A 23,481-nucleotide genomic window follows, 5' to 3' on the forward strand; every position below is an offset into this window, starting at 1 on the left:
TCCTGGGAAATCTACAGACACTTTTTAGTTTTGCTAATTAACCTGTAAGCAGGAGGGGTGTGTAAAATTGCACTCTCCACTCAGCCCTTTAGCTGCCTGTCTTCTTGGAAAGTTTGCAGCGCCGTGACACTCTGATTCTGCCTACCACAGTAATTTACGGTGACGTGGGTTTTATTGCCGAAGCTATAATTTTGTGTTTCCCAAAATAACTGTTAAATGTTCATCAAGGAGCAAAGGCCTTTGGCTGTTCCTTTGTGCAATTCCAGGACTGTGTTGCTTCTTAAACGCACTCCACATAGATGGCGAAGCGAGCAAATGCTGCTCTTTCAGCAGAGATGGAAAGGGCATCAGGTGAGGAGCTCTGGTTCCCTTATGTGAGGTTTGGGGGGTAGCAGGGAGAGAACAGCTGGCAGCCGTAAAATGAGGTTAAGAATTGCCAGCATCATATGAATCAGCCTTGAAGGGTCATTCACTCTTCACAGAAGTGTTCTCATTTCAGCCACCAAGTTGACTCATGAGAATTTTAGAAATGGCGGCAGTGAGAGAGTGGGGGCAGGAGTCATTGCCCTTGTTTCGAAAGTGGAAGGATAAACACATGCTCATTAGAGTTCTCCCCCCACACCCTTTCCCTCGTATGCACCCAGGGCTTTGGGGGAAACAAAAGAACATATTTAGGGAGAGGAGAGGGGGGAAGCTTGGGCACACAAGTGTAAATTCTTGTACTGATGGAATGGGGGACTTGGCACTGCTTTGGATATAAGCCATAGTTTTTTAAAAAAATAAACCAGCCGAACTTGAATAGTCATTCAAGCCATAGTTAGGGACAAACAGACCATGTCAGTTTTACACATGTTCACATGTCCGTTCTGTCCCATTTTTGCCGTAATTTGTGATTACTTTTTTAAAAAAGTGAAAACTTACAGTTAAATATATATTCCTCACAATCTTAAAAACATATTTTTCTCTCTCAATGTACACAATTTGAAACAGATGTAATCCTAAAATATGTGTTTTAATGCACTTTGCCACCGCTTTGAGCCAAGATCTGCATCTCAAAATTCACAGGAATCCAAAGGATTGTTGCGTTCCACCAATATATTAGTCTAAGACATTTGAATTTGGTTGGTTCATTTAAATGCAGGCCTGAACAAAGTTTTCCACTGTACTTAGCAATGGTTTTCAAACCTTTTGTCCTCCAGGTACATTTTTCCGCATAGATCTGTCCACCGTGGGTACCTTTATGTACTTACCTTGAAACCGCTATGGATTACACAGCAAGTTCTGGGGTGCATCTAGCCATAGATTCTAGGACACATACTTAGTTAACAAATGGGTGTCATTGTCCATTCTTATTCTGAAAGGCAACTCTACAGTGCCCGTTTTCTTATTTCCCATTTATCACTGATACCATCCCTGTAGTTCCACTGATTGCTTGATCCTAGACATGTGTTGAGCTGCTGGCAATAACTATAGAAGTAGATAGAGACTGTGCCTTTAGGTCTAATGACCAGCTTTCTCATTCACTCCTGCATTCATCCCTGGGTCTGAAACCCTTCATTAATAAGGCTGAAACACCCAGGGAAGCAAAAACCAATATTGATAGTCCATCACTTGGCCTGCCCTTTGCCCACCAGTCTGCTGCAGATGCACATTGCAAGGGCAGATTGACAGTGAGAGACAGAGCAAGCTCCGTCTTTCGAGGAAGCTTGCCTCTCTCCATTATTTGTTGTTATTTATTTGTTAAATGTATAGTTTAGCCTGACTTTTGTTTTATGATCCCAGGGAGAGTTTCAATGCAATTAAAAAAAAAAATCCATTCTAAACAATTAAGAATTTTTTTTAAAAAAAATCCACTAACATTCACTCATAAAAACTAGTGGTGTGCCAAAAAATTGTCCTTTTTTAATAATAATAAAAAACAATTTCCCATCTATTAATGAGAAAAGAGATTTAATCTGAAAATTCTCAAAGGGTGGAGAGAAAATGCCAGTGACATTCTCATGGATGGGATGCAGAGCTGTGTTGAGCTGACCCTACTTTCAAGGTGGCTGAGGGAGGTCTGTGAGCGTTGTTTTGTTCTGCAAATTATCTCTCCAGGGGTCTGTACTCTGCGGCATTCTTAAGTGCTCACCTTCCCTGAAGACCTCAGCTGGATGGTACACCTGACAGCTTTTTGTTGGTTGTTTTAAAATGAAGTTGTTGGGTTTTTTACTTTTAAAGAAATGCACGTAGAACATTTTTTGGGGTACGTAAAATGCAAAAGGAAAGACTTCCATTAAACAGTATTAGTGAGTGCACCAATCTTAGGCGTTTGGTAGCCATCCTCCTTGGCTTTCCACACTTCCATTAAAGCTCAGGAGAAGATGCCACAAAGTAACTCCTCCCATGGTGATTTTTGAGATCCAGAAGGCTGCTGAAGTACAAAAAAAAAAAATCTCAAGTGGAGAGCAAGTGCACCCTAACCTTTGGCCACTGTGCAACAAGGCATAATAAAAAAAACTCATACCCAGTGAATTCTAAAGTGCCATTAGAACAAGACCAAAAAACAGAAGCCACTTTTGAACTGAAATAAATCTTTTGATAAACTGGAGGGCAGGTTTCAGCCCAGCAACTAATAAAAATCCTCCTTACAGCTCCCAGGTGCAGCTAATGTCCCATAAATGCCCAGGCAAACAGGCAGGTCTTTTCTTGGTGCCAATATGCTGTAAGCTCTGGCACCAGAACTGCTTCCAGGAGAACAATCCACAATGGGGCACCACCACAGAGAAGACCCTACCCTGTGTCACCACCAGGCGAATCTCCCTCAATGGTGCAATAACAAGAAAGGCCTCCCTCTGCCATACCAGCTATAAGGGGTAGGCTGTTATGGGGAGAGACACCTGTTCAGCCATCTGGGCTTCAAGTCATGACTGACCCCCACCAGTTTTACTTCCATCTCTGAGTTCTCATGATCTCCTCTGGAGCTTCCTGCTCCTGTAGAAGCCCCCAACCTGAGCTGGAGCAACAAGATTTCCTAGGGCTCCAAGCAAAGTTGCCTTGAGCTAGGGAAACGGGCAATGGTTGGTATGCGAGAACCAACCAGAATACGCTGGAGACTACAGAATTGCGGACTAGACGAATGTAGGTCTGATTTAGGAAGGAGACCAGCCCCAGGGACCCTGGCAATTCCGAAACAGGGGCAGGAAAATGATGGCTTCTCCTGATTGGTTTAACCCCAATGTTCAGAGGCTTAGTATGTCTGGGGACATGTGTCATGAACAAACAAGGTTGCTCCAAATGGCTCACTGGTGATCATTTATCATTTCCATCTCCTGTGCAGTTGGGCTGGGACAGAGAGCAGGTTGGGAGATACAGGTTCGCAATGATTGGGTGCACTGGGTGATCTCCATGTCCCTAAGGAAAGCCATGCGCAGACCCACCACTGTTGCATTGTTCAGGGATTTGGTGCCTAGTCTGTAACACTGGACGTTTCTCTCTCTTTTTATTATCAGCTTCATGGCCACAATTAAACAGCAATAGCGTCCTGTAGCTGTTGCTAAATCTGAAAGCTACAGATTTTGAGAGAACCATCTGGAAGAGAGAAGGAGGAACACCGAGGCAGCTCCAGCTGCTGTTGTTGTATCTAAGTGTCCCCCCCCCCTTTGCAGGTTTCATAACAGGATTAGGCAATTTCAACGTCACACAGGTTACCATGGATACTGTAAATCATTGTCATGAGCAGTTTCTCAGCCGAGGAGTTTATACATACTCAGAACGGCTCCCCCCCCCCCCCCCCGATAACTTTTTATTTCTTTTTTTGGCAAGATGAGATGTTTTGGTTCTGAGCTTCATGCTCTCTTCTAAAAGGCATGGACTATGTATTGACTTTGACCAGAAGGGAAAAGAAGAATTGAGGTCTCCCGCCATCTTTTGTCTCCTGTCTCCCCCACTTACAGACCTTGAATCAGGCTTGTCTTGCAAATGAAGCCAAGCTAATCCAAACCTGGGTTAGACGCTGAAAATTTAGGGGTAGTGCTAAATCCTGGATGTGGTAATGGGTGGAGGCAAGTAAGCTGAGATCCAAGTCAGAGAAGACAGAGATCTTTGTGGGAGGTTCATCCTGCCCCGAGTGAGTGGGGTTCCAGCTGTTCTGAAGGAGATTGTGGGGTTATACTTCCCTTATAAGGATCAGGTTTGTAGTTTGCAGATGACAATGAGACACATGTGATCTCTCTAGAATGGAGAACTCTCTTAGCAGCTTAGGATGGGGTACCAACTATGACCTTTCCTGGCTTCAGTTGTGTATCCAAGTGTTGGTACCTCCAAGTTGGATTACAACAGTACATGATGCTGCATTGAAAAGGATCTGGAAACATCAGTTAGCCTAGAATGGAAGTGGCTAACCTGGTGTCTTCCAGATGTCCTTGGACTACAACTCCAATCAGGTGAAGTCAACATGTCCAGTGGCCAGGGATTATGGGAGTTGTGGTCAAAGAACTTCTGGAGAGAACCACATGGGCTACTCCTGGCCTAGAATGAGGCTGTGAGATCACTAACTGGGACTGGATGATACAATACAACCCTATTAACACAAGTGCTTTATCAGGCAGGTTACTACGACATGTACCTACTGACCTGAAGATCATCTTGCCAGAGTCTTAAGACATAACAGGGGAGGAGGCAGCAGAGATGTAAATGAGGCTTTGTAGGATGATAGTTGGGAGTGAGTTGCACCATGGCCTTTTGGGAAGGAGAAACATGTAGTGGCCATTTTCTCATCTCTGACTTTTACGCCATCCTTAGGGAGACATATGGCTTCCTTGATTCCTTCATAGTACCTGCAGAGTCTCATCTGCATGACTGCTACCTCGTTCTGTGTTTCATATTAGGCTCTTATGAGAGCCAGGTCCCTAGCTTTACTACCAGCTACCTTTTTTCAATATTCACCCCCCAAGTTTCTTTGTTTACCATCATCTTGACAAAGAGTTTTGGAGAACTCGAAAGCTTGCATGCTGTTTTGTTGTGACACAAGAATTCTCTCTCTTTTCCAGTTCTAACCTATCGGTACCATGGCTACAAGTGCTGTTCCAAGTGAAAACCTTCCCACGTACAAGTTGGTGGTGGTCGGAGATGGGGGTGTGGGGAAGAGTGCCCTCACCATTCAGTTTTTCCAGAAGATCTTTGTGCCAGACTATGATCCAACTATTGAAGACTCTTACCTGAAGCATACGGAGATAGATGGGCAGTGGGCCATTCTAGATGGTGAGCCACCTATTTTGAATTGATGGGCTTTCATCTGATGCTGCTCAACTTTTGTGTGTGCATAAATTCCATATATCTTACTGATTGCATATGTTATATCTCAGTGTAGATAAATGAGGTGCAAGAATCAAGTGGAGCTATTCCGATTTGCCCTTTATTCCATGTAGAGTATATTTATCAACCTGCCTTGGTCTTTCTTCTCCAAATGAAAGTTATTTTAATGATAATGATTTAAATCACTGAAGTTTTGGTTTGGGGGGTCATGGCCAGAACACACAGGCGTTTGGGTCTTTAATGGAGTGTTTTGCCCATATTCAAAAATATGTTTATCTTGCTAGGCAGCGTGCTACAGAGAAAATACAAAAACCACTGAGAGAAAAAACAATACAACAGACAAAAAGGCACCAGACAGAAGTCAAGCCAAGAACACACACAAAAAGAATGAAACACTTGGATAGAAGTAGATTTTGCTAGAGACAAGTATAATGTGTAGTTAAACTGTGGAACTCACTGCCACAAGGTGCAGTGGTGGCCACCAACTTTGATGACTTTAAAAAAGGATTGGACAAATTCATGGAGGAGAAGGCTATCAATGGCTACTAGGCATGATGGCTATGCTCTGCCTTCCCGGCTGGAAGCAGTGAAACTTCTGTGCTACACCCTCCCCTAGTTCAAATAAAGAAACTCGGAAGTTCTCTCCTACCTGTTGTTCCAGGAGCGAATTTCAGTATATTAGCACTGTACTGTATTTCTCTCAGTACTGGCTCCAAGGTATGAAGGTGAGATTGATGGTATTTATTTGTTTGCCATGCTGAGTTCCTGGTTTTTCTTCAAGGACCTGAGAGGGGTTTCAATTCTCACAACTATGCTATGGAACAGGTGAGGCGAAGAGAGAAAGAGAGAATGTGGCTTGTTCTAGGTTACTCCATGAGCTTTGTGGCTAAGTGAAGATTTGAACCCACGTCTTCTCAAACACCCTCTTTATCAATCCATTGCACCAGCCCTTCAAGGTGTTTCCGAATTTACACAAACAAACTGAAGCCGTTCCTGAAATCGACTCAGCTACAGATTCACATTTTGCATTGTTGTTGTCATTGCTGTTTTTGCTTCAGATGACATGTGCACTTGAAAAGCACTCTTATGGGTCTGAAAAGAAATCCGACCCCCTCTTGAACTTTTACTTTTACTAGAGAACAATGTAGGAAAATAAAGGTAACCAAGGCAGGCGCTATTCATAAACTTGTGAATTATTATGCAAGCGATGTTTTTTGATAACCACTACCACTTTCTCTGCACGTAGCTATTTTCATCATTTCTCTCCTGGGGCTGCTTGTCCAGTTGCTCACGAACTCAGTGCATTTGTATACATGCAATGTTTATGCACACACGGCTGGAATCCAAGAATTAATCTTGCTACACTAAATTAATTCCACCTTTGTTTTGAGCAGTTTGGATCAAACAACTTGTTTTAGTCTCCTGTTTTCTCCCACCGCTGCTGCAACCACCCAACATCTTCTGTCTATTTGCTGCTGAATCTGATGCTTACAGAGTATTATTATTATTATTATTATTATTATTATTATTATTATTATTATTATTGCTAGAGGCCAGTCTGGTGCTGGTGCTCCAAATCTGAAGCCAAAGAAAAATGCTTTAACAAGACAGGCGAACAGTAGTCTCCTGAGCATATTGGCTCACAAGAACCTGAACACTGGCCCCCAGCCCCCGCAGGCAACCTGTTCATTGAGCCTTCATCCTGATTTGCTTGCACAAAGCTCAAACAGAAGTTAGGCTCAGGCCAATTTTTATTGAGCATTCATTGTGATTTGTGTGCAAGGATGTTAGATGACAATGAGCATTCATCCTGACTTGCTTGCAAGGTGTTTTATATGTCTTCCCATTAATCCTTCATTTGTTCCACACTTTTCACTTTTGTAACTGCAAAAAGTTTTGGGGTTGTTTTTTGTTTGTTTGTTTGTTTGTTTGTTTGTTTGTTTTAAAAGGGGGCTGCAGGGTAGGATTTGTTGCACCAGGGTGACAAATCCATTTTATCAACTTCAACTGTGCAAATCTAAAGTTGCAGCCTGTACTTTGCATCCCTCCTTCAAACTACCGACCAAGTACAGTACTACCTTGGTACTGGTAGGTAAAATAATGGGAAGGAAGAGGTGTGGTTTTTATTTTGTTTTAAAGGATGCTTGGGAGGTACCTTCACAGTCTTTTGATTTCTGGCTGGCATTGTAAGCCTACTTAATTGGAAGCAAATTCCATCAAAATCCCTGAGACTTGAGCAAATCTGGTTAAGACAAGGCGCTATGCCCACAACGCCATAGTCATCCAGGATATTTAGAATTGCAATCTTATGCATTTATGCTCTGGTACTAACTGCACAAGTATGTATGCTTCTGTTGGCTCAGAAGTGAATTCCACTTGGGTCAATTTAGCCTTCCCCTAAACAAGTACGTGTAAGCTGGTTGCCTAAATTCTTCCCATAAGTTCTGTCAGCGTTTCTTGCTGTGTTTGGCTTGGCCCACCTCCAGATGTGCTCTTGCTTCACACCAAGATCACGCTGGTTCGTCTGCCTGGCTTCTGCAAAGATCATAAAAACAGCTTGGGAATAATCTAACCAGAAGGTTAAAGGGCCAGCAATCATTCTGAAAGCATTCATGCTTGCATAGTCGCTGTCACTGAGAAGCTGGTGCCTGGGTTTCTTGTTTTGTTTTAAATCTGACTTCTAAACAAGCTAAACGGTTAAGGTTTTTGCCTCTGTTCTGCCGGCCCTTTTTGCACCAGGGTCAGTGAACAGGTTCCTAGTTGTGCCATCTCTTCTTAGCACTCCAAATCCATGCTTCATCAGAAGTGAAATTATTTCTTCCCTTACAGAGGAGAGGGATAGTTTTGAATCCTGATGTTTGCTTTTTTTGTATTAGAATCAATCCCTCCCCTCTCCCCAAAATTAGATCCCTTTCTCTCTGTCTTTGAAGGGGGGAAAGTATTGGCTGTTTCACACCACCCTCACAAGTTGTAAATCTTCTAAGGATTTCTCGTATCATGTGGTATGCCATCACATCATGGCAAATGCAGAATCAGAGCAACAGATCACAAATTAGCATAGCAGCAATTCAGAATTATTGCTTGCTGCTCTGATATTTTATGATACAGAAATTGCAAAGCCTTCCAAATTGGTTTTTTGTGCATGAGTGTATTCCATAACATGTCTTTGACACAACAATAGTGCAATAATAATGATAATAATAATAATAATAATAATAATAATAATAATAATAATAATAAAAAATTTTATTTATATCCCACCCTCCCCAGCCGAAGCCGGGCTCAGGGCGGCTAACAACAATAAAACAGTACAAAAGTACAGCATAAATGGATGGATTTACACTGGACCGTCCACACATCATTTTGCTCTATTATTTGTTCTAAGATGCTTCTCCAACGCTGCGTCATTATTGCTGTCTTGAGGGACGAAAAGTAAACCAAGACATTTGTGGTACAAAAAGAAAATGTGGGATTTCAGTAGGATATTATGGGGATATACACTAATTAGAAATGGAACAGTATTTCCACTTTGAAATTTTGTAGCCACAGAAAGTATTGAAAGCAAGAACATATATAACTACCCCAATACCATCACGAACACAAATCATCATGAATGCACAATAAAAATCATATCTGAGGGGCTCTAAATAGATAGTGTAAGCATATACCTTACATATTGCTTTTTTAATTTTTAGGGGGGGGCTAATATCTAGGGGCCTGAATCTGCCTTTACTTTTCACCAAGCAATGAATACAGTGGACCAGATTCAACTAAGTAGTTGTCCTGGCAGAAGCAAGCACAATGAGTTCTGCTAGCGCATCAGGACTTTTCCCGCTCTTCCCCTCATCCTCCCCAAATCGTATTGGGAGAATTGGGAAAACTCCTAGAACAGTATACAGTGGGAGGAAAAGGGAGGTCATTCTGTCTGGCAAGCTTGCACTGACGGAACAATCACCTTAGCGCAACTTGTTGAACTGTATATCTAGTCAAGTTAACTTTGAAAAACAGAGGTGTAAACTTGCCTGGAGGCCACAGTCTTTGACCTGGAGCCTCTGTGCTCCCTAATCCCAAATATACAGAGGCTGGCTGTGGCTCCATAGTTTGTAGTGGAGGAAAATGCATTCTGTACATGCTCTGAGGCATAAGAACCTCTTTAAGATTACCAGATCTTTTTCAATGAATCTGGGGACACTTTTCAACTTCAATGGATTTTGTATGGGGACTGGTTTGTAAATCCGGAGACTGTCCCCAGGAAACGGGGACGTCTGGTAACCTTACTTTAGATATTAAGGAGAAAATGTGGTACACCCTTAAGTGTTGAGATTCCTGCATTGCAGGGGGTTGGACTAGATGACCCTCACAGTCCCTTCCAGCTCTGCAGTAATATGATTCTAACTGTTCCATTTGAAGCTTCAGGGGGCGGGTCAAGTTCTAACATGTCAAAATCTCCCTGCATTTGCAAAGCATTTCAGGATAAAGGCCAAGCTTAGTGCCTTCTCTGTTGTGCTAGCTTTCCAAGTAACCCGCTAGCTTGACACGAGGCAGTTTCAAACAACTCCACTTGTATGCATTCAGAGATTGTCATTGTTCCATGAGAAGACTGTACCACGTGCCATCCCTCGGCACTTAAATCCACTCACAAGGTCTGCCGGAGAAACAAGGGCACGATATTAAAAGAAAGCAATTATAGCATAATTCCTTTTTTTTTTCTCCTTCCTGGGCTTTTGCTTTGCTTTTGCTTAATGGCTTTAGAACAGTCATTCAGGAGTAGCCTTGAGGTCATGCCTTTCTCCGTCTGGCAACAAAGAGTTATGGAAAATAACTTTTATAAGAAGGAAAGAATGTTCTCAACCATCCCCCCCCCAAAGGGTGCCTCAGAATTGGACCCACGCAGACTGCAAATATATGGAGCAGGGTTCGCCTTCCCTCCTCCTAGCCAAGGAGAGAAGCTAATGTTTCAGAAGGGGCAGGTTAAAGAATACAAAGACGTTATAATCGTAACAGCAACATTTATTTCTCCAAGCGTACACCAAACATACAGTGGGACTGATGTTTTAAAAAGCAACAACAACCACAGGCCTGTTGGGTTCTCTAGACCAGTATCCTGTTTCTAACAGTGAGTAGCTAAATACTATAAGAACATGAAAGAGCCAAACCTCTGTTGGTTCCCAGGATGGAGGTAGGTAGAAGTGGCCTCTGCTCTGCTCTTCACTACAGGTGTTTGAGCATAGTTTATTTTTCAGAAATATACTAGTGCATCTGCCAAAAGTGTACCATGTGAAGCTGCCCTAGGCTTGGACTCTATGGATTATTCCATGGTCCAGGGACTCCTTTGCTGCCTATGTGTTTAACAAAATGCAGTTACACAACATACGATGTGACAGAATGCCCTGTCTAGCTTAGTCCTCAAATGCTGAGGTTTGAGTTTTAATATATACAGTCGTATTTTGGTGGTCGAACGCCCTGGAATTCGGACGTTTTGGCTTCCGAACGCGCAAACCCGGAAGTGATTATTCCGGTTTGCAAACGTTCTTTGGGAATCCGAATGTATGACGGGGCTTCTGCAGCTTCTGATTGGCTGCAGGAGCTTCATGCAGCCAATCAGAAGCTGCGATTTGGTTTTTGAATGTTTTGGAAGTAGAATGGACTTCCGGAACGGATTCTGTTCAACTTCCAAGGTACGGCTGTACATCCATAATGCAAAGGGAGAAGAAGATTGTCAGAGGGGAATCTTAACTGTTGCAAGGCTCAAGCCCCCTTTCAGTCTAGTTCTTGGGTTACAATGGGGTGTTCATCATTGCTAAAACTAATAATCTGGGAGACTTCAGCTGCCATCCTAAGCACATCTGCCACCCTCTTTGTGTATGACTTCACACATGCACTGAACACATGTAGGGGAGAGCTGGACCCCACTGCCCTGGCTGTACCCTCCCAACATCCAAATGTTGAGCTGGGCATAGCCATAAGGAGCACCTACATGCATGCACCCTTAAACTCTTTTTACCTTTCTTGGTCAGAGTGCAGATGTAGGGGGGGCTGGAGGTGGGGCAGGGTTAGCCATGCACAGCCCCACCTTCTTCCAGCATAGACCTGGAACCATGTACAAAGGAGGCTTAGCTCTCAAGCAGATATATTTAGGGCAGGAGAGACTGTATGGACACACAATTTGGGTGCAGGCCAACTGAGCATCTTCTACTTTCTCTTTTCCCTTGCCATCCCTAGTTCTGGACACGGCAGGCCAAGAAGAATTCAGCGCAATGAGGGAGCAGTACATGAGGACGGGGGATGGATTCCTCATAGTCTACTCAGTCACAGATAAAGCCAGCTTCGAGCATGTGGACAGGTTCCACCAGCTCATTCTCCGAGTCAAAGACAGGTGAGTGCATTTGAGCTGCAAGTACTCTGAACTCCCATAGATTCTTTTGAAGAGTAAAAATGTCGGAGCCCTCCCTCGAGAGACTTAACTTTTTTTCTCGACTGAGTGGACATTGAATTGATTTGCATCCTTACCTCCTACATTTTTTATGACTTTATATTTTTATGACCCATCCTTTAACCCATTAGTTATATTTAAAATATCTGCATGTTGCCAGAATATTTAAAATATATGCATGTTGCCCTATGGAGATTTTTTAATGAACAGCATTGGCGTTTCTGATGTGGCCATTCAAAACCAGATTCTCTTCAGCCCGGATCTCTTGTAACAATAAGATGTCATACCCAGTTATAAAATCTTTGAAAGTGACATCCTCAGTTTGCCAGCCTGTGTGTAAAGTATGCTTGTTTACATGTTACTTGAACACAGGTACATTTGGGGGTGTGGCAGAGCTGCTGGAGGGAGCAAGGGAGATAAATGTTCCCTTCAGTGAGTTTCCTTAAGTTGCCTTCAAATCCAAATTCCCCAGTCTCCCAGCAGGCACATGCCTCATCCCGCATTGTTCAGGAGTGCCTACTCACCTTCCAGATAAGGTTTTGGGGGGTTACAGGTGACTGCAAGTGCAGGGAGGAAGAATGGAAACTATTTCCTCCTTGAATGTAAATTGCCATCCCAGCATCCAGTCCACTGACTTGTTGTCCTATTTTCTGTGGATTGTTTTTGTGTGTACCGCTTAGAAATTTGAATAGTTAAGCAGTATATAAACGTCATCAATAAATAACATTTATAATCGAGCAGTCAGTCCATACATTCAGCTCCTAGCTGCTGACAAAGACCAAGAAGAGAAATTAAGCAGTGTCCTTGCATGTGTGAACCAGGCCAAAGCCTGGTTTTAGGTGTCCACTGCAAGTACATTTGCTATTAACATTTGCTATTTAATGCACAAGCAAAAGATAAGAAAACCCTTGGTAGATCACCATGGCATTCATTCATGATTTGATCAAGCTCTGTTCTTCAATTAAGCAGCAAGTGCTTTGGTTTGTGGTTTCTGTCTTCTTCAGATACTAGAAATAGTGTGACACCCAAGAAGCAGCGAGTTTTTGTACTGATGTTCTCTCTTTATTCGCTTCTTCCAGGGAATCTTTTCCAATGATCCTGGTGGCCAACAAAGTAGACTTAATGCATTTGCGAAAAATCACACGGGAGCAAGGAAAGGAAATGGCAGCAAAGCACAATGTAAGTATTTTGGTTTCTTTCCATAATGTTTTCTTTGACCATTCAATGGCCTGTAAGAGCCTATGGCCTATTGGAAGTACATAGGATGCTAGGTCTGTTCTTCCATCAGCAAAAAATCCACTATATTTTGTATGACTAGGTTGACTGTTTGCATGCACATGTGCCCATTTGTACACCAAACCCACCAAGTATATGACTTTTCTGGAATATATGAATATATTTATGTCAGAAATTTCTATGGTGCCTTCACCAAAAATTTCCACAAGGTGGCTTTAAAAAAATAAGGTACAGTGGTACCTCGGGTTACAAACTCCTCAGGTTGCAAACACTTCGGGTTATAGACTCCGCTAACCCTAAAGTAGTACCTCAGGTTAAGAACTTTACCTCAGGATGAGAACAGAAATCGCATGCTGGCCCCATTAGCTAAAGTGGTACCTCAGGTTAAGAACGGTTTCAGATTAAGAACAGACCTCCAGAATGAATTAAGTTCATAACCAGAGGTACCACTGTACTATAAAGACATTGTATGTATTCTAAAAACATACTATCATTCCTTGGGCTACATCAGCAGCAAATTTCTATATTTCACATGAATGCTTTTGAATATCCCTTTTCCATGGTCTGCTGTTCTGTTGTGTGCTACTGTATTTTATTTGATTATGTTGTGACCCACACTGGGATGTTACAGGATGAAGTGTGGTTTAAAAATGAAGTAGTAATAATAATATGGATCTCCTTGTAAGTACATATATAATTTGCAGACAGCCATTTCTTCTCCCCAGGAAACTCTAGGAACTGTAATTTTGAGAGGGGCGGCAAAGCTCTCTCCAAACTACCCATTCCCAAGTTTCTTTACATGAGACTATGTCAGTTAAACTGGTATAAAACTGATGCAAGGTTATAGTGCAACTATGCCACTAGAGAGCACCTTTATCAAGTCATTTTCTGCCATGGAATAGTGTACAAAATGTAGCAGCAGAAACCCTGGAACATGTAACCCACCCTCTTCTTGTCCTCATTATCAAGTATCAGTGTGACAAGTTCTATCTGTGAACAGCTCTTTAATCTTTCTGAGCTTCTAGTTATTCAAACTGTCTTCAGGCAGTTTGGGGAAATAAAAATGAAACAAGCCACCTTCCTTCTTTGTTATAATGGAGTCCCTCCTGTGTAATCAAATGTTTTCTTTCTCGTGAATCATTACATAAAACCATTTCCCCAATAACATACATATTTAAGAGTTACTGGGCCTTTATTTTCCAGATTCCATATATAGAAACCAGTGCAAAGGATCCCCCATTGAATGTTGACAAAGCCTTCCATGATCTTGTTCGAGTAATCAGGTGAGCCATCAGCCTGTTGAGTTGGCCAAATACTGACACGGTTTGAAAGGGTTTAATGAATCTATCATCCACGTGCTAGAAGCAAGAGCTGGTTCATATCTCACTGCTAAATGCCAGTTTTAATATAATGCACAGTTTACATATATATTTCAGCACACAAATGACCATCTTGGTAGCACAGTACTTATCCCAGATCAGTTGTGGAACCATTTGTTCTCTCTATCACAGATGGTCCACATGATCAGCTCAAATGGCCCATGTGAGCTTGGTCAGCCTTGAGTTCTGATGACATGATGTCATCTAAGCTCAACATGCCCCTTCCAGCTCAGGCCATTGTATCACCTGATCCTTGAAGGTTAATGCCTTCTGAGATGGTCTACTGCGGTGACTTTCAAACTTTCTTCTTTTTGAAAACTGGGGGGGGAGGGGTGGAAATTACCTGCTAGGTAATTTGGGGGCAGGTCCTAAGATCCATGCTCAGTGTTCATTGGGTATCATCCAATCGTCTTAAGCCTCCAATCAAACTTACTGTGCTCCTGGAACATTCTTCTACAGCTGCACCATGATCAGTAATGGTGAGCAAGGTGCCTTTCAAGGAAGAGGACTCTCTTATGCTGAAACCCTAGAGAAGTTTCAAATAAGCTCCAGGTTTTCTCAGAACCCTTCTTAGAACCACTAGCTCAGGGTAATTGTCCATTTCTAAGACAAGAGGTGCTTAGCTCCAATCTAGCCTGAAAGCTGTTGGACTGGGTGTGGGTGCTTAGCTGGGGGAACGAGAAACCAGCTTGGTAGTACAGCCCCAGAGAAGGTTCTCTGGAATAGAAGAGACTCCTCAGAACTGGAAATACCTGCTTTAAACCATTGAATCTCATTTGCAACAGTGGCCCAATGTAACATGAACCCATATTCTGCCACATGCAAAATTAGGAAAAGTCCAGTTGGCTTTTATGTAAACAAAAGTCTAAAATATGGGCTTAATGTGCCTCTCCTCTCAACTTTGCCACTTAGCTTGGAAGTTTCCATTACTCTTACTTGGATTACAGTGTCTGGTTTTCCTCTATATCTTATTTTGGCAAAAGTCCAAAAGCACTGGATGTCTTTGTCCATTTATTTAGCTGCCGAGTTGTTTTACTCGCCCATCGAGTGGAAAAAGCACTGCCAGTTCAAGTTGAGAACCCACTGTGGTGGAATGGATGAACCATCAATCTGTCCTGTCTAAACTGGGATTATATTTCCAGTTCGGCTGCAGATTTTCTTCAAGGGGGTTTGTTTGCTGAATTTCTACACAACCTGCCTACTAAAGCTGCAATATTATAATGCTTACCTGGGTATAAGCCCCACTGAACTGGCAGGAGTATGAATCTGCTGAAAAATAACTCCACCTGGAAAATGTGCTTCCATGGAAATGGTCACTTTTACTAGATTTCATGTACAAGAGAGTTGGAAAACATGTTGTGTGATGCCTCTCCCCTCCCCCTGCCTCAGTTGAGCTGAGGATATAGGCCTGCAGAAACGCTGCCATTATCATGGCCATTTTTCCAAGCAGTGTAGAGAAAAGGAGAAATACGTGGCGCTTCCTTCTTCCTTGCAGTCATATCTTTTGCTGATTTATGCCTGTTTCTCAGGAAAGCAGGTGCCACTACCCACTCATCCTACATCATCTCCTTTGGCAGCAGAAATAGGGAGTGGGTGGTGAGGAGAAGTCGCTTTGGGAGGACAGATGCAAGCTGGAATTGTGCCATGTTGTTTTCAAATCATTTTCCTCATTAGTAAAGCTGGCACTGAGAAGACTCCCTCAGAGCTGAGCTGGTGCAGCCCCCGTGCGTCAAGGACAGGCGCACGCACGGCACTGTGGCAAATTGGGCAACATCTGGTTCTGCCCAAAGAATCTTCATCATAAGGATGGCGAAGCATCTGGTTGCTCTGGTTTTCCATTTGCTAATTGTCTTCTAGGGGTCGGCAAAATTTTCAGCAGGGGGCCAGTCCACTGTCCCTCAGACTTTGTGGGGGGCTGGACTATATTGGGGGGGGGAATGAATGAATTACTATGCACACTAGGCAGGCCCCACAAATAACCCACAGATGCATTTTAAAAGGACACATTCCATGCAAGAGCACCAGGCAGGCCATACAGTATTGTAGTTGATAAAAATTAAAATTATTTTTTTTTCTTACCTGCACTGATGATCGTCATTGTTTGGATGGGGGGGGGTCCTCGCCTGGGTTTGGTGCTGCATTGCGGCCTGCTGGGTCTCCTGCTGCTGGCACCTCTTTCGCACTTTGGGGGTGGGATGGGGGCCCTCCCGCTAGCAGCGGAGGCCGAATTGCAGCAGCTGCAACAGCGGCGGAGAGAGCTCTGGACTGCGGGATGGTCTCCAGAGGCCTTCCCACAGTCCAGAGCTTTCCTGCCAGCAGCGGAGGCCAGATCACCACCGCACAGCCAGCGGGGAGAGTTCTGGACTGCCCACAGGAGCACCAGGGCGGCGGCTGGAAGTTGAGTGGCGCGCAAGGGCTGGCTCTGCAGAGGGGCTGCTTAAAATGGCGCCCAGCCAGCTCAACCCAGCTCCCTTCCTCCTCTAGGCAGGGTGGGAAAAAGCCAGGAGGAGGGAGGGAGGAGGCGCCCCTGTGGTGTGTGTGAGGGGGGGGGAATGGCGCAGGGGGGGGGGGGGAATGGCGCAGCCCAAACAGAATCCCCACGGACAGTCTGCAAGCCGGATCCTGAAGGCAATTGGGCCTGATCCGGTCCTCGGGCCTTAGTTCTAGGGCATCACTGCTGTTGGAGTTGATCTGGTGGAGAATGGATCTATGATGCATTTTCATGAGGATCTTTTTAAAAAAATGGCAAACTGCTGAAGAAATTAAGATTGAATCTAAGACTGGAATAATGGTAAACCAAGAGAGACCGAAATGAACAGATTCATCCATTCCTAACTTGTGAGTGAGAATTCCATCAGTGCCAGATTTACATTCATATGGTAAACCTGAAGCAAGCATCGCTTTTGATCCCCTTATATTGAAAGCCTTCCTGTTTTACCATTCCACCTTTGTATTTTTACAGGTAGAATCCACACTACTTAACCCTTATACAATGATGGTACCTGCTTACCTTATTCCTTTGAATTCTGCTGCCACCATTAAATAAATTCTAAATACTCCCCTGTTCACATATCACTGCACACCCCACACAGTAGCTGGGTCTAGGCACAGGACTGAGGGCACTTCCAGAGGACCTGCTTATTGAGCGATCAGCTTGATTTGCTAGCAGGGAGATTAGGTGACATTGCGTCAAAGCAAGTATTATGCCACAATTTCCACTCCGTTTTCCTGACACTTTCTTTATTGCCAAAAGTCTGACATTCTGGGGAAGCAGGCGTGTTGCACAAGACTTCTCAGTCAACTATAACTTTGCAACAGGAATTTCTGCTATGTGCTTGAATCCTACCCAAAATTAGTAACAGTCTGGAAGCACCCTAACAGACTGGGAGACTTAGAATCATACAATCTTAGAGCCGGAAGGGACCCCAAGAGTCATCTAGTCCAACCCCCTGCAATGCAGGAATCTCAGCTAAAGCATCCCTGACAGATGGCCATCCAACCTCTGCTTAAAAACCTTCAAGGAAGGAGAGTCCACCACCTCTCGTGGGAGTCTGTTACATTCCTGAACAGCTCTTACCGTCAGAAAGTTTTTCCAAATGTTTAGTCAGAATCTCTTTTCTTGCAACTTGAAGCCATTGGTTCGAGTCCTACCCTCCAGAATTTTAAATTTTAATTTAAAATTCAAACAATTTATTAAAACTTGTTTATAATGTCATATAACAGGCTTGTCTGCAAGTTAGATGTTTAACGATACTTTGAAATTATCTTCAAAATGAGAGTTAGTTCTAAAGAAATCTTAACTTTTTTTTTTAAACTAATACCCCTTTTGTTCACAGGCTTTCCAGAGGGCTTTAACCTAAAAGTCTTCCTTCTGGTTAGGGTTCTCTTATCTACGCACACACACACCAAACTCACAAGACACGGTTACTAAAGAGGTGACTATGTGTCAGACAGTTTCTTTGCACACTGGCAACTCAAGGTCATCTATACATTTTATTTCTCAGGCCTTGAGAGTAAACTGCAATTCTTTTCTTCTCATGCAGTTAACCAGATACAAGCCAAACCATTTTTATAGCAGCACAACATTAACTTGGGCATCATAAGGGCTGCATATACACTATTCAAAGCACATGTCCTCCCCGCCTCGAAGAATTATTGTCATTGTGGTTTGTGAATGGTTGCTAGGAGTTGCAACTCGGTAAACTACAGGGCCCATAATTCGGGGGGGGGGGCAGAATGTGCTTCAAATGAGCTTTAAAGGTATAGTGTGTATACAGCCAATATTTCTGCAAAAAAGGACTGGGAGCCTCCCAGCCCATATGTGAATGACGTTGTGCAGATTCATGGAATCAGAATGTGGGTGACCATTAATTCCATTCTGCACTGAAAATAAAATGCTATAAATATTATCTTCCTCATTTTCATTGTGACTCATAAGAAATTCTGCACATTCAATTGGAATTTCATAGGGATGATGTGGCACCTGTCACTAACACGCTCTATCGTGTCCTTAAAGACAGGTAGCTGATTTTATCTAGTGAGGAAAAAACACGTTGACAAAGAAGTAAGTTCCATTAGGTCCAATAGGACATGCTTCCTAATGTTTTAAATATAAAGATCGGTTGCAAACTTAGGTAATAAGGAGAGCTGCTGTTCTTTGTTTATTTCTTTGCTTTCTGTGAAGCAATGCTGATTTGTAAGCCTCTCTCTTTCTTTGAATATCCCTGAAGCTGGCAGTCTCCCTAGCTGCCCATCAGAGCAGTTTAAAAGGGCAACCTTTTCTTTTTAATGCTGTGTTTTGCAGTGTCCTCAACTCTGAGCTGGCCAAGTCACTTTGCACCCTATGTTGTGCATGACCCATTCCCCATTCATCCATGTAGCATTAGCTATAAAGTAAGATCCTTTCCCTCAACTGTCTTCCTATCCATTAATCCAGGGGTGGTGAACTCCCAAGAGACTGTGATCTACTCACAGAATTAAAAACTGGCCGTGATCTACCCCCTTTTGGAGGGTTCAGGGCAAAGATGATGAGCTTTTTTTAGGGAGAAAGGGGGACAGCCACTCACCAACAGATCGCTGGGGAAACAAACAGCCTCGCTGAGTAAACTCAGTCTTCAGTTCTGCAGAATTCTATTTTACGCTAAGGAAAGGGACCCAGCGATCAACCACGACCAACCAAAACCTCCTGGGGATCTACCTCCTGGGGATCCTGATCAACCTGTTGGGCATCCCTGCATTAATCCATCTCAAAATGGATTTCTGGGCTGCCTTTCCGTCTTCATTAACTGTAGGCCTTTAACTGGAATGGGACATCTGGCATTTGTATATGTCCATTATGCCACACTGACCCATTCAGCCAGGAAAGATAACCCAGCCTTGCCTTGCAGTTGTGTTCTCTAGGAAGCTCTGCTAGAATGGAGGCTTTATATGCCTGCCAGCCCCAGTTTTGCACAGAGGAGGCAGCATACTCTGCTTCTCCAGCATACAAGCTTTTCAGTCATTGCTAGACTCTTCCGGCTTTTCCTGGCTGGCAGAGAAGGGATGTGAGATAGAAGGAGGATTCAGTGGAAAGGAAAAGCTTGAGAAATGCTGCTGCTCTTGGTGTTACACCTAAACGACATGACACACACTTCAGAACCAGAGCCACAACCATGCCACACCATAGGGACATTTTGTTCTGCCCTTTCAACAAAATTCTATACAGAAAATACTTACGTTGGCACCTTTCTGCATTCACTGATTTGTACCAAGTCCTATGGGAGGAAATGGCAAAGGTCTACCTTGAGCTGGAAATGGAGGGGGCTATAGATCAGCGACAGAGGGCATCCTTGGAATGGGTGAAGCAAAGAAACCTGTAGCCCTCCAGAGGCTGTTGAACTTCCATCAACTCCAGCCCAATGTTCAATGATGAGGAGAGCAACATTCAGTGGCCTGCAGGTTCCCCATCCTGGGGCCAAAGTCTCTTGTTCTTGAGACTAGGGCTGGGTAGAGGAGCCCATCTCTCAACTCACCACATTAGATGCTGTGGGCTTGCAGCCACTAGATGAAACTACCAGCTCCTTTATTTTAAGAACACACCTTTTCTATGACATGAATTTTCTCGGCTGTCAAAGTTCAAGACTAGAGACAGAAAATAGTTTTTGAGGGAAATGAAAGTAATGTGAGCGAGTTCCTGTTCTCCTTGGTATCTTGCATGTTTCTTACACCTCTGCTCACAACAGGTTTTGAAAGAATAGCAGGAAGGGTGGTGCAACATAACTATGGCAACCCCATAACTCCTGACCCCAGCATAGCTGCAGCTTACCTGAATGGAGAGCTGCAGGCCACGAATGCCAGATTGGCTCTGTTGGTATGTCCATGCAGCCCCACCCAAACCACTGCTCTGCCCCACCCGAGTTCTGTTCAAGTAAGCTGTTGAGAGAGTAGCTCCTCTGTTGGACATCAGTCACTATTGCATACAGGTCATGTGCCTCTTTCTACCAACTTTAAAATAAAAATAAAAATCCAAAGCCACTTCAGAAGGTTGTGAGATCTAGTGGAGAAACAGTGAAGGGGAAGAAGGGATTGATCCACCATCCTCTTCTTTTTTTCACTCTAGGAAATCCATCTCTGTTCCTTGGGAGAAGGAGAGCGAAATAGCTGGGGTCAGAAGGTGGTGCTCAAATACAAAAGATTAAGCAGATGCTATGACAATTTTTCTTTTTCAAGAGACCAAGTGCACAGAGCAAGCCATGCCCACTTTTTACACCGAGCGAATTTAGCCACAGCAAGGTCCCCAGTTCAGTCAGGCTCTAATTAGTAGAGTACTTAGCATAATGATTAAAATCTGCTCTCCCTTCAGGGCACAACTCTGTACCAGCTGTTAGGGAGGGAAGTCTGCTTCGCTCCAAGGGCCTCGGAATGCTGGAGACAGAGGAAAGAATTCAGCATTGCACTCTTATGATCATTCCATCAGCTCAAGTATTTCTGCTTGCCAGATGGAAAGATCTCCCCCGCTGTGCAGTTCTGGGGGTTCTCCTTGTGGAGGTGGAAAATAGATCTGACCCACATGTGGGTAATTAACAAAAAGAATCGGCTGGGCATCTAGATTCAAAACAGAGGGCCCCAGAGCCCCCAGCATAGTTAAAAACACTATTAGAATTAACCCTCAACATAGTGTGGAATATAGGTCGTCAAACCCTTTTGCATATCCCACTTAGTCTTCCTTAAAATGCTTGCCCCCTCTCTCTACCACTCTAGCAATGAACACACCACACCCTGTTAAGTAAGTTTAAAAACTTTACTTACTAAATCCAAGGGTCTGATTCAAGCATTGTTCCATGCTGCAGCAAGAAGAACATTGGTAGATTGCTCTTGGGTGCAAAATACACACTATAGTTTCAAACATGTGGTCTGAACGTTGATTGATTACATGGCACAGAGAGAGAAAGAGAATAAAGGAAGAGAAGCAGCTTTACTTCCTCCTTCATGGAGGTAAGGGGGCATGACCTAGTAGTTGTGTCTAGGAAGAGGCTCCTCTATGTTAACTGCACTTACGCATAGTTATGTTTGACTGCAATTACCCACACTCCTGACCCTTCAGAGTGGATTTGGAGGAGGAGGAAAGTGCTATTGGACTAGTGGGAGCCCTACTGTTTGCACACCCTGTTAATTGACTCCAGCCCAGAAAGCTCAAGACCTAACTCAATGTACACACACATACAGGTATGCGTAGCGAAACCCTGTCTACCTTTTTTTTTAAAGAGGGGAGAAAGCTTCTGCTGTGACCACACCATGCATCTAAAGTGCATTCAAGGCACATTCTGCCCTTCAAACAAAGAATCCCTGGGAGCTGTAGTTTACATCTCACAGAACTACAGCGCCCAGCATCTTTAGCAAACTACCATTCCCAGGATTCTTAGGCTGGGGAGTTGGAAGTATTCTTTAAATACCGTATTTTTTGCACCATAACACTCACTTTTTTCCTCCTAGAAAGTAAGGGGAAATGTCTGTGCGTGTTATGGAGGGAATGCCTACGGGTGGCATGCCTACGGATTTTCCTCCTCTAAAAACTACGTGCGTGTTATGGTCGGGTGCGTGTTATAGAGCGAAAAATACGGTATATGATCTGTATGTACCCTTCTTCAAGAGAGATCAGGGAAGCAGGAGGGATGTGTGAGTTGCTTATCTTTTTCTACATTCACCACTTCTTCTTCTTCTTATCATCATCATCATTAGGACCAATGAGTCTTTTTGATGAACTGCAAACTCAAAGAAACTTACAATTCACTGACCTAAACCCACACCCAATTGCTATGCCAATGGCGCAGATCCAAACACATGTTACTTTGTGTGAAAGAAATCCTTCTGTCCTGAAAGCCTGTTTCTTTTCTTTCCTGTCCAGGCAACAGGTCCCAGAGAAAAGTCAGAAGAAGAAGAGGAAGACCAAGTGGCGTGGGGACCGAGCAACCACCTCCCACAAACTGCAGTGTGTGATTTTGTGACTGTCTCTCCTATCTTTCTCTCAATCCATTCCAACTTGAACCTAATTTGAAACTCAAAAGGAGGAAGCGGGGAGAAGAATCCAGCCTTGAAGCCCTGTGCCACCTAACTGCAACGTAATGTTTCGAGAACGGCAATCCTTGCACGGACGGACTCGACGGGGAGCAGAACCTCAAAGGCATTTTTGAAGCTCAGCCAAAAGGCTGCTTGACAAACGACACAGGGTGGTTTTATTAAGAAAACGGAAGAAAAAAAAGCGCCCCCAAAGCAGGGGGCAAACTACTAGGACTTGGGAGTATTTGTGAACATTCACCATCTCGGCAATCTTTTGTTTTGTAATGGAGACACAGTGTTCTCAGTTATACTTGCACACATTTCTGGGCACAGCCCGTTTCTATACAGTCATGAATGATTCCATTTTGTACAGTTGTTTGGGGTGGGGGGAGGTGACTGGCAGTCGGAACTTCCTTGCTCAGCAAGTGTGGAGTGAGGAAGAAACAGCAGAGTGTGTGTGTGTGTGTGTGTGTGTGTGTGTGTGTGTGTGTTCTTGCACTGTACACTCCCAGAAGTACTTGGCTATGCAGCCAAACTGCAGTTTCATATGAAATTGCATAGATTTGAAGGGAGAAAATGAATTCCAGCTGCTCTGGGGACTCC

At 43.6% G+C, this 23,481-nt stretch overlaps 1 protein-coding gene across 3 annotated transcripts in view; it reads left to right on the forward strand.

The window, feature by feature from the left end:
• MRAS (muscle RAS oncogene homolog) overlaps positions 1-23,052 on the forward strand; it is a 43,197-nt gene extending 20,145 nt beyond the window's left edge. For 2 of the 3 annotated variants that reach the window (XM_053402939.1, XM_053402929.1), the window contains 5 exons: positions 5,031-5,241; positions 11,518-11,671; positions 12,808-12,907; positions 14,168-14,247; positions 22,727-23,052. In XM_053402939.1, the coding sequence (XP_053258914.1) occupies positions 5,049-5,241; positions 11,518-11,671; positions 12,808-12,907; positions 14,168-14,247; positions 22,727-22,826 (627 nt within the window). In that variant the 5' untranslated portion in view covers positions 5,031-5,048 and the 3' untranslated portion in view covers positions 22,827-23,052. The remainder of the gene's footprint in view (positions 1-5,030; positions 5,242-11,517; positions 11,672-12,807; positions 12,908-14,167; positions 14,248-22,726) is intronic. The other variant, XM_053402949.1, reaches the window with a different exon arrangement.
• The last annotated feature ends 429 nt before the right edge of the window (positions 23,053-23,481 follow it).

The sequence above is a fragment of the Podarcis raffonei genome, chromosome 1 (genome assembly GCF_027172205.1).
Source record: "Podarcis raffonei isolate rPodRaf1 chromosome 1, rPodRaf1.pri, whole genome shotgun sequence".
Classification (NCBI taxonomy): Eukaryota; Metazoa; Chordata; class Lepidosauria; order Squamata; family Lacertidae; genus Podarcis; species Podarcis raffonei.